Source organism: Akebia trifoliata, chromosome 8 (assembly GCF_017979445.1).
Source record: "Akebia trifoliata isolate Shusen 1 chromosome 8, ASM1797944v1, whole genome shotgun sequence".
NCBI classification, from domain to species: domain Eukaryota; kingdom Viridiplantae; phylum Streptophyta; class Magnoliopsida; order Ranunculales; family Lardizabalaceae; genus Akebia; species Akebia trifoliata.
Genome location: NC_141382.1, coordinates 38,317,619 through 38,329,688, shown reverse-complemented (window position 1 = coordinate 38,329,688; position 12,070 = coordinate 38,317,619). Strand labels below are relative to the sequence as shown.

The 12,070-nt window shown below is 32.9% G+C and overlaps 1 protein-coding gene across 1 annotated transcript; it reads left to right on the top strand.

The window, feature by feature from the left end:
* Positions 1 to 1,023: 1,023 nt before the first annotated feature.
* LOC147396729 (transcription factor bHLH62-like) lies at positions 1,024 to 5,138 on the top strand. The gene is made up of 8 exons (XM_086451808.1): positions 1,024 to 2,462; positions 2,541 to 2,729; positions 3,444 to 3,509; positions 3,603 to 3,671; positions 3,767 to 3,838; positions 3,943 to 4,170; positions 4,557 to 4,656; positions 4,752 to 5,138. Exons 1-8 carry the CDS (start codon positions 1,677 to 1,679, stop codon positions 4,787 to 4,789), a joined length of 1,548 nt encoding a protein of 515 aa, XP_086307934.1. The 5' UTR covers positions 1,024 to 1,676; the 3' UTR covers positions 4,790 to 5,138.
* Positions 5,139 to 12,070: the final 6,932 nt, after the last annotated feature.

Here is a 12,070-nt window from a genome sequence, read left to right as displayed (position 1 = left end):
AGCAAAATTGGCATGTACATTAGTTGAGTGAAGGCCAAGACAAAAATAACTTGCACATTGGATGAGTTGAAGTTAGAGCACAAGTTGCCTCGACATTAGGTGACTAACGGCCAAGGCATGGACACTAAAAGCCATGCTTAAACTTACTTTTGAATACTTTTCGATGTTTTAATTATACTTGGTGTGGGTCCCACTTGATAGATGAAAATTCCTTAGGTTCATCCTTCTTTACTAGCTTTAGATTGAGCTCTCAGACTTGATTCGAGCAAATTGGGATGTATACAGTAACAATATGAATTAACAATTTGTGCAATAAAGAAAGACTTCACATTCTCTATAGATTTTAATTTTAGTTCAAGTAGATTTATTTTTAGATAATCTTTTATTAAAATTTAATTTAATTACTAATATTTTTATAAATAAGTTACAAATAATTTTTATCCCTTAAGTTGGACCCATCAATTACTTGTAGGATACCCAATCGAAAAATGACCAGGTTCTCAATGGTGGTCCCAAAATCAACCAATTCACTTAGGGTACATTGGGTAATCAAGAGACGGAGTACCCATTCACACCCTTAGTTTTGAGGTCAAATCACCTTGAAAGGCCAATTGAGTTGAGTCAATTTGTTCGAGTTTTGAGTTGAATTGCTGAGTTTTAAAATTATCACAGGAAACATCAATGTTTGATAGCCTCTGGGCCCACAAGTAGAAGCAAAAGTTAAAACCCCACAGCTACCATTGGATACTCTCTCTCTCTTGTTGAGTAAGAATAAAAAAGAAAACTCTCTCTTGAGTCTTGAGTAGAAAGCACTAATAAAATAAATAAAATTTAAAAATAAAAAAACAAAACTATATCTGATAATGTAGAAGTAGAAGACACCAAAATAAAAATAAAAAATAAACATAAAAGTGGATTTTCTTTCAAACCTCTCTTTCAGGCTTTCATGGCAAAGAGAGTAATATAATTTCATAGGGTAGGGGACTTAGCTGGTTTGACGTCCAAGGCCCGGCATCATCCCTCTGTTGATTACGAGAGAGAGAGAGAGAGAGAGAGATCTACACTACAGTGGTAAATAGTAATTCAATGGGTCAAAGAAAGAAGGAACATTTCATTTTCTAAATTTTAATTGTTAATTCATCCCTAGTCCCCAAACCCATACTTTTCTTCTCCTTTTACTTCCATTTTCTCCCAAAACCCAACCCCTTTATATCTCTCCTTTGCTTTCCTCATCCACAGAAATCCAAACTCCCTCCTTTGTGAAAAAGAAGCAAAGAAGAAACAAAACTTCTTCTTTTAAGAAAAAAAAAAAAACCATCTTTCTTCAACTAAATTAACACAAAACAAACCTGTTTTTTCTTCTCTCTTTCAAATCCAAACACCCCATTTTGATTTTGATTTGGAGGATCAATCAGACCTTCCAATTCTCTTTCCCTCTCTGTGTTTCTTTTCTGGGTGATTCTTCATCTCTTTTTATTTTTAATAAATTTCTTTGCTTTTTTGGAACAAGGCCAAAAAACCCAACTTTCTTGAACTCAATTAACTTTACCAAAGCTGATTTGTTCTCTCTGGTTCAAATCCAGACACCTCATTTTGATTTGGATTTGGTCTTTTCCTGCCATTCTTGGTTTTCTAGGTGATTCTTTATCTTTTTTCTTCTTTTAAAAAAGAAATTCATGGAAAAAGACAACTTTTTTCTGAATTCGGGTACCCAACCTCCATTAACAACAATGGGTGATCTGAATTATTCTTCAGAGCAACTATTACCTAATTGGTTTCACAATCTCAATTGGGAAAATTCCATGGATCAAAGCGGCCCTTTCGAATCGGCTTTGAGCTCAATTGTATCCTCTCCTGGCTCATCATCACCAAATACAACTAATGCTTCTGCTTCTGATAGTGTTTCCATCAAAGAATTAATTGGAAAATTGGGGATTATATGTAACTCTGGAGAGATCTCTCAAACATTGGTGGGTAGTAGATGCAAATCTTCTTATACTACCCCTTTAAATTCCCCACCTAAGCTCAATCTCTCCATGATGGATCGTCATCAACAACATCAGATTTTGGGAAATGTTCCAATTTCAAATCAACCCAATTTAGCACCTTTACCTTCAGATCCTGGATTCGTCGAAAGGGCAGCTAAATTCTCGTGCTTTGGATTAACAAGTCAATTACTGCCTCATCATCGATCGACTTCAACCACTCCAAATCTCTCAAGAGTCTCAAGTAGCCAATCCTTAAAGGCTAATGAAATTGGGATTCAAGAGAACAACAAAGAAATTCCACAATTGCAAATCAATGGTACATTGTCAAGATCTTTTAATCTTGACAATTCCCGTGAGGAATCCTCAGTTACTGAACAGATCCCAATTGCCCGAAAAAGAAAAGCCGCTACAAATACAAGGGGAGGAAAAGCCAAGGACTTGGTTTCGTCTCCCTCATCCAAAGATGCCGCTCAGGTATGAATTTTTTTGAACATTTGGGTCTAATTTTATCTTCAATTCTATCGAAATTTATGTAAAAATTATCCATTTCAGGCAGTAGAAGAGGATAATTCAAATGCAAAGAGAAGCAAATCAGTAGAAGACAGAAGAAATGCAGAGAATGATTCAAATGGGAAGAGTGTTACCAAGGAGAAGCCGAAGCTTCCTGAGCCTCCCAAGGACTATATTCATGTTAGAGCAAGAAGAGGCCAAGCTACAGACAGCCATAGTCTTGCTGAAAGGGTAAGAATCAAGCAATTTTTGAAGAAGAAAAAATTGACCCAGTTTACTAACAGCCCATTTGTTTCCATCGTAGTAACCAAGTTCGGTTTTATTCAGATAAATCTGAGGAACTTTTAGAGAAAAATCTTGGGTTTCTTCTGAAAAACCCATCATCTTCAACCTCCCTAAAAATCCTATCTTGTTCTTATGTTTCGTAACCCGAGCGCTAAATTATTTTTGACGTCCTCAAAGATGGTGAATTTTCTTTCATGAACACCACAAAATTCGACAATTTTTTTTCGAAAATTCAGGAAAGTTCTCCAAATATTGGATTAGCTGATTAATCACCCCTCCTCCTCTCTAATGTTCCTATAAAGAACAACATAAGGATAAATGAGGTTGAAGTTCATGGGGGGTTTGGGATACCCAAAAACATCATCCAAATGAAAGGGCTGATCTGAATTCTCAGTACTCTGAATTTTTTCAACAGAAACAAAAAAAAAAAAAAGAAATCATTCCCAGATTTATCAGAATTAAACCGAACTGACCCACGGTCACCGAATAATTACCAAATCCAAACTTGGTTACTATTTCTCTCATCTCATATGCAGTCGTAGTAGGCACTATCTAAATCTTGCTGTGTTTGGCGTGTTTTTTTTTATTACCTTTGTGGCTTTAATTAATCTTTGGATTTTTTGACATTCACACCGATGATTCTTGTTCAATGTGTACCAGGTTCGAAGAGAGAAGATAAGTGAACGGATGAAGTTCCTTCAAGATCTTGTACCAGGTTGCAATAAGGTAATGAAAACATGTTAGTCATGTTCAAGAATTAGCACAAAACATGTGTGAATGAGTCTAGAATTCTAATTAGGCCTTGAAATACCATTACAGGTGACTGGAAAAGCAGTAATGCTCGATGAAATTATAAATTATGTACAATCGTTACAGCGCCAAGTTGAGGTAATTTCAGACTAATAACTACCACTATTTTGTAAGTTGTATTCTATTTTAAATTACGCAACTCAATTTATATGGTCTTATCTTCTTTTTTTTAGTTCCTCTCTATGAAGTTGTCCACTGTGAATCCAAGATTAGATTTCAACATGGAAGCCTTACTCTCAAAAGATGTAAGTTTGTAGCTTTAATTCTCTTCTTTACATTTTGTCTTTGCACGGATCGCGATATTTTTTATTTTATTAACTTGGGTTGTTGCTTTCTTTTCAAATTCCAGATATTTCGATCACACAGGCCTTTGCCTCACTCAATTTCCCCTATAGATTCATCGGCATCGGCCTTTTCTTATGGTCACCAACCTCATCAAGGGTTGACTCTACAGAGCGGTATTTCTAATGTGATAGCAGCAACCCAGTGCTCGGTGAACCCATTAGAAGCCACAATTCTTCGAAATTCAAGCATGCACTTCTCTACCCCAGATGGATTTGGTGAAGCTCCTTCTCAGGTAATTAATTAAATCTTTTTATGATGGTTTTCTTTAATCTAGTTAGTAATTTATTGCCACGAAAGTACTTCCACGTTGATACCCAAATTTGGGGTCACGGGCAATTTTGGTTTTGAGTATATACATACATGTAATGTAACTCATTTTCATGAGAATAGAGAAAGAGGGGTTCATGGGTTCGAGAGAAAAAAATCGAGGGATGTAATTTCTTTCTAAGAGTTAGTGTCAAATGACTTAAATTTTGTTGTGTTTATTGCCTTTGTGATATTTATGGGGTTTACACTCGTAAATCTTATTGGGTACCTCAACAACCTTGCTTATATCTACAAGAATTACTAAAATTTGCTCTTTTGTTATCTCATCTCTGGTTGTATTTTGATTTCCAGCCCGCGATATTTTGGGAGGACGACCTTCAAAGCGTCGTTCAAATGGGTTTTGGCCAAAACCAAAGCCTAGAAACAGCATTCCAATCACAGAGTTTCCATGGTAAGAGAATAATTCTTGGGGAATTTTTGTTCTTGTAAGTCTGATGAAGCTCTTAATAAATTTGTGATTCCTAATACATAGTTCTTCTAATGCAGGCTCACCTCCTACAGCTCACATGAAAGTTGAGCTCTGATCACCATTGGTTGAGACCGAATTTAATTGAAGGTCTTGAATTGAAGAGACCTCTGTAAATACAGAGATAGATGTTGGTTCAAACCAGCACAAATAGCTCCTCAAGTATCAATCCTTAGGTCTTAGCAATGGCACTTTTTTTTTTTTTGATTCTTTAGAGAACTCCTTCAAGTACCCTCCTTTGTAAAATCTAAGAACTAATTGGGTATTTTGGTGTAATTATACCACATTTAAGAAAGATTTAAAAAATGTATGAAGAGAGAAGGGTGAAAAGGAGTGTGGAGAATATAAACAATCCACTTTTGTTATGTTGTATTGGTAATTTATTGCATTTTGACATATTTCCGAAATACTATCAATGCTTCTCAAATGTTTATCTCAACGTGATACATGTATGGTTAGAAATAAAATTAAGATATTTTTTTCACAAAAAAATTCATTTTCTCAAAATTATTTATTTATGACATTGACTTTACTGGGAAAAAAACTCTAACTTTATCCGCAATCTTACACACTCGAACATCGATAGAACCAGCTGTCAAGGAGGGACCGTGCGACGCGCTAATTGCAACCCAACTAATGTGAGACTTAGACGTTTGAGTCATTGTCGAATTCTCCTGGACCATGGGAACAATATTAGCTGGTTAAGGTAAATATAAGATTAATAGATGATTAAGATGGTGGTTGGTATTTTGATTTGGAGTCAAAAGATGAGCTGTGGCACCCCAAACCTCTTTTTCTCTTAAATCAACTTTACTCCTACTTTTACTTTGAACAAAAAATATATCATAATAAGAGAATTTTTCATTCTCTTTTAAAAGAAAAGAGCATCAAAGAGAAAATAAGGGAAAAAAGTGTCAATGATTTGAATGTTTTTAAGTTGTTCAGTCAAATCAAAAACAGTTTTATAATCTCATCAATTTAAATAAATAAATAAGTGTGTGTGTGTGTGTGTGTGTTTTTGATGTATATAAGAACCTTTTAGGTGCAAATGTTTACATCCACAACGATCTTTTTGGAGGTCGCGCGTGATTTGACTAAGGTCAATCTTCATGAACATCAATCGTTTTGAAGTTAGTTTGACACCACAACTGATCATCCTATGTGACAGGAAATGGGTTTGTTCAAGTTTAATTATAATCTTTAGCCCTCTCATTTATCTTGGTAGTTAGATCTAAATTTCATTATTCTTACGATTACATTTTAGTAATCAAGTTAATAGCAATTTTAATAAATAATAATAATAAATGTATTTAAAGTTTGATTATTTTTTGAAAATTATAATCTCTAGCATCTATGACATTTCATAGAAGATTTTCTACACATGATGACCATTTGTTGATATTCTACAATTACATTATGATAATCAAATCAATAGAAATTTTAATAAATAACGAAATTCTTTTGATTAAATTTACATTTACATTATTTTTTGTCTGCCTGTATCAAACTAAAGATTACAATCTCTGGCATCTATGATATTTCGTAGAATATCTTTGCATATGATAACCATATGTTGGTATTCAACTTGGTTTCACAATTCACTTTGCATATAATAACCATACCTTAACTCAGCTTATCCCACAATGTTGGAATCTTCTCCCTTTTGTGTTGATCTACCCTTTTTGCTCATTGGATAAGCTCTACTTATCCTTAGAATTAAGATCTACCCTTTATGTAAAGCACCACTCACTTGGATAAGTTCCATTTATAGGATTAGATTTTATTTTTGGATGATTTAGACATGTCTATCTACATTTTAGTCAACATTAAAGATACCCCTATGTTTTCAAATTGATGTCATTCCCTTGATCTATGTCATTTATGAAAGACTAACATAAATGACCTAAATGCCCTCATATTCAAAATCTAGCAAAAAACCCTTGATTTTATCTCTAAAACCAGTCATATTTGATTAAGATTTTAACCTTAACATTCTATCTACTTAAACCTTCAAACTTTCAAATGTCCAAGTCACCCCTTATTTTATTATAAGAATATTTGGTGTATAAATTTTCTAGGATTCCAGTGGATTAGTTCGACATAAGACTCCATTCATGAACTCAAAGCAAGATTCCACCCAACTTTATTTGACAGAAGGTCAATATTCATAAATTTTGGGAAGAAAAAACCTATTTAATTAATTAATTAAATAACCAGATATCATGAGATATTTCTATTAATCTTGATTATTATTTTAAATTTTTTATTTAGATCGAATAGGTTTAAATTCCTCAATCACACTTTGATTAAATCAAGAAATTCACTATACTTAAATACTTAAAAGTTGTACAAAGTTAAATCTTCATGTCATTTTCTATCTGATCGAGATTGTTAAATCGAAATTCATACCATGGATCTTGCCTTGTATTGTTATTTAAATAAGATGTAACAATGTCAATTTTTCCAATCGAGCCACAACGTTTGCAATTAAATCTATAAATATATAATCATGAATAGAAAATTTAATTTTATAATAACATACTGAAGCACGAACTTTTGCTTATTGTCTTAAAAGATGCAATTCGACTATTCTTTCTCCTTGAAATGATGTTATTGGGAATTGATGTTCACTTTCAGGACTTAACGACCCACCCTTCTTTCAATTAGTACTGTTGAAGAAGAGTTTTGCAAACTTCGTGATCGAAATGCATTCCTATAAACATAATATAAAATCAAAATTGAGGGATAGATGATATAAAATGTTATCTTTTCTCTTACACTAAAGTCATACAAGTAAGGGGATTTATACACTTTTGTGAACTAACAACCACTTAATCTATGAGAGGCATGTGTCCCACAACAGCTATCTAATTAATTGCCTTAATTAATAACTAACTAAAGTGAGAAAATATCATTCATTCTCCATCATTTACAACTTAGGGGTAAAATAGGAACTTAATTTACTACATATAGTCGAATTTAAAAGGTTAGGGACATAATGGGAATTTTATGAACTTGACTAAACTTTTGACCTAAATAAATAAATCATTGTAAATAGAGCCAAACACATGAGACTGAAAAAATGACCAAAGAAGATAACAATAAAATCAGTTTTTAGAGGCTACTTTGGAATATTATTTCTCACTCGAACCTAAGTTATATGATCCATTTCTTAGAATGATTTGTTAATTTACTATAGGGATTATAAAAGACTTTTTTTTTTCAAAAAGGGTGCCCTAAACCACATAAAAATGGGTCCAAACAGGGCCTTATGAACACTGGAAATCTGAAAAAAAAATCAATATATAACTTAACATAAAAAACATTGTTTTAAATCTCGTCCAAGATGAAGACGACTCATCCAATTCATCTCAGTATCATCTGCCAACTAGATGGATAGACAAGTCATCTCAAACCTAATTTTTATCTCAAAAGTCAGTCAATTGTCTCCTTGTTGAGCAAGACAACTCAAATAAATTGAACGACGCGGTCTCGTTCATGGGCTAGACGAGATGTCAAAACAAGTTTTAAAACCGTAATAAAAAATATTTAAAAGAAAAACCTCCATCCATTTGATCTAATGAACTTGGCACCTTACATTGAGATAAGGGAAGCATGAGTTTAAAACCTATTTTTTCGTGATTGGGTCGGTACCTTCTGAGTCAATATTACCTCCACCAATCCGGTCCAATTTCAACACCATTAGAAAAACATGTGTATATATTTCAAAATTGATTAATTTTTATTACGACCTGAATTAATAGATGCTACAATCACAAAATCACATTTTTTTATATTAATCACAAACATTTAAAATCTTAAAATTCATTTTATATATATATGATGACCTCCAATGATGAAGAAATGGTAAAATAGTCATAAAGGACTTATAAGAAATGTTGGTTTTTGTGGGATATGATGATGATGATTAGGGTCTCTTCACTAGAGTGCATCAATATCACCCATTGTTTCTCTTCTTTCACCTCAACAAACATTTGCTTTAACTTAGGTTGAAATGAGTTTAGAAAATTAATAAAAATAGAGAGGGCTGTGAGGGGAGGGGGACCATCATTGTTTCACCAACAACTATATATTATTACATGCCCTCCAACTGTAGGGACTGTTATGTTCATTTCAAAGGGTCACCACCACAACCATTTTTTTCCCCCACACTTCCATTATATGTGATTATTACTTGCCCTCCAACTGTAAGGACTGTTATGTGTACATTTCAAAGGATCACTATCACAACTCTTTTTTCCCACTTTTCATCATCTGGTAGGGTAGTTTGTAATTTATGTCAACATCATACCTATTTCTTCTCCTTTTAACTTGTATATTTGGTTTAGAGAGATTCTATTGCCACACCAATTTTTTTCTAAGAGCACCCCAATTGTATGAGAAGGTACTCAAAATATACTCAACTAATGATGTGGAATGTGCACATAACTGTAGATTTATCTATGTATCTCAAGGAAAAATCTATGGTTCTATACACATGCCACGTCAATTGAGTATTTTTTTTTTTTTTAAAGTCAGTTTATCACGACTCTATGAAATAACCAACCAAGGATTTAGTACAGATTTTGGGGTGCTCTTAGTAAAAATTGACGTGGCAATAGAAGCTCTATTTTTTATTGAATTCCAAGGTTATTTTAGTCACACTTCACTGTGAAGTTTCCTTTTTGTTGTGTGTCTTCCCTCTTTTAATTAGATGGCTTGGTACCATCTAGATGTCACTTTCAAGTCATTTTCCTCTTTGAAATGTATACCTGTAGTTTAGAGTGGAGTGGGGTGGGGTGGGGATATAACATAAAATAAAATAAAAGAAGGTGGGGGTGGGGCTAAAAATAATGAACTATCCCTTCCCTTGAGGTTGGACTAACATGAGATACAAAATGATCTTTTATGGGTGTACCAAACAAGATCCAATAGTTGTTAGTTGTTTTTTTTTTTTTTTTTAATTTCTCTAAAACAACTTTTTGGTTTATAAAATAAGAGAGCTACTATTGCCACACCAACTGTATGCAATTCTTTAATGATTTACCTAGGAATTGGTGTGGCATTAGTAAAAGTTGAAGTGGCAATAGCAGCTCTCTAAAATAATCTATTTTCCTTGTTTTTTTAATTGATTATGAAAGAATTTACCAAATGCCATTATCAACTCTCATAATCAAATATGAGGTTGATAATTGATTGTCGCCTTAATAATACATATGAGAAAGATTCTCAAACAGCCCCCATTGGTAACATTTTTTTTCTAAACCTTTAACGTCGCCTGTGATCAATGGGTCATTATTTTCATTCCAAAAACTCTTGAAGTTTAAGAAATAGAATAGATAAACAATTATTTAAAAATAATAATAAAAAACCCTAGAGGTTGGAGAGATCGAAAACAATGGTTTTTTTACCAAAACCCAGATGGGTACCTCAAAATTATTGTGAAACATATTTTTTCTCTCTATATATTAAATTTTTAAAAGAAATAATAGAAATATAATAAAGGGTAAATTACACTTTGAGGCCGCGTAGTTTGGCATAATTTCATGTTGACTGCCCCAATGTTTTGATAATTTCACTTACCTCCCCTTTCACTAAGAGTGGTTAAATTCAGATATTATTTTACTATTTTACCCTTTTATTTTATTACAAAAAAATAACTTTTAAAACGATAATTAAAAATGGGCATCTAAATATTCGCATTCTTGTATGAACCCATTTTTCACAGGGATATTTTTGTTTATTAAAAAAATAATATTTTAAAAAGGGTAAAATGATCTTTATAAAAATAAAAACCATTTTTTAAATGCTTGGTTTAAGGCAAGTCGATGGAAGGGGGAAGTAAATGAGCCCCTTAGATTATTATAAGCGAGGTACGTGTAATTATCAAAACATTAAGGGTTAACATGGAATTATGCCAAACTACAGCTAAAATAAACTGTGTGTGTGTGTGGAACTGAGTGATAGATAATTGTTAGAATTAAGTGATAGATGGATAAAGTATTTACAAGGCACAGATTTCCTTCCCTCAAAGTGGTTGAAGGAGAGAGTGAGCATTCAAGTCAGAGAAGACAATGTCACAAGACCTTTGTCCTATGGTCTCATTGTTAGGAGACTAGAATGGCAATGTGTCTGTGGGTTTGTCTGCTTTTGCTTCCCCTATTTATAAAGGGACAATGGACATTTTGCTCTCATCCATTGTAAGATTGCACCCCATCTTCTTGACACCCAAAAGCCAAAAAAAAAAAAAAAAAAAGAAATGGTCTCAGTTATAGAACATCTTTTTTCAGATCTTTCCACAAAGGTTCACTATTTTAAACAAAATATCAAGTTGTTCTTTTATCTCTTCTCTATACCACAAATTTGGGAGAATAAATGGAGGAAATTTTTGTGTATCAAAAGAAAAGATCATATGCGAAAATTGAAAGGGACAACTAAGAGGAAAAAAAAAAAGCAAATTAGAGATACTCCTTTGGTTTTGGTGAAAATTAGAGATGCTCCAGATTTTCAAACTGATGTCATACCCCTTGACTTTGGTCTTTCATGCAAGAGAAATGAAACTGACTTCATCTTCAAACTCTTTCCCAAAAGTTTTTTTTTTTTAACAAAAAGTCATCATCATCAATCTCTAGTGTAAAAAATATTTCTGCTACTAAGATAAGATTCTACCTCCTTCAACCTTCAAATCTAAAGATGGAACAAGGGTTGAAAACGATAAGTTCAAGAAAGAAAAATCAAAAGTTTTTGACAATAGGTTGAAGGCAATGGGATAAAGAGTCTGAATAGAATTTTATCCTAGAGGTTGAAGATAATGAATTTTTGGGAAAGAATTTTGGTGAGAAGTTGAAGATGAGGAGGGCATTTCAATCATTTTTATGTTAGCCTCTCATGGAAGAACAAAGTCAGGGGGATGCCATCAGTTTGAATTCCTTGGATGTATCTCTAATTTTCATCGAAACATCCATGGTACCACAAAATTACCCAAAAATTAATCAAGAGAGAGAGAGCAAGCCAAAATGTATACCTGCTACAAAACAAAAACAAAAAACACTTAGGTTTGCAAATGGAGTACAAACTTCACCACCTCTTAACATTCTTGTTAAAATAAACATCATTAACAAAAGATCATTCTAAGCGCAAAAAATTAAAACAACCCATTATTTACGCAATTCCATTAGTAGAAAAAATGTTATTAGTATTACATTTTCAAAATCTAACATTATGAAATACTAAGAAACAAAAGGTAAAAAAAAAATTTAAGGAAGAATTCATTCCTTCATTCATTTTGTTTTCTGAACTATAATGGGTATTACACCTCATAGAACCAATCCACAACAGA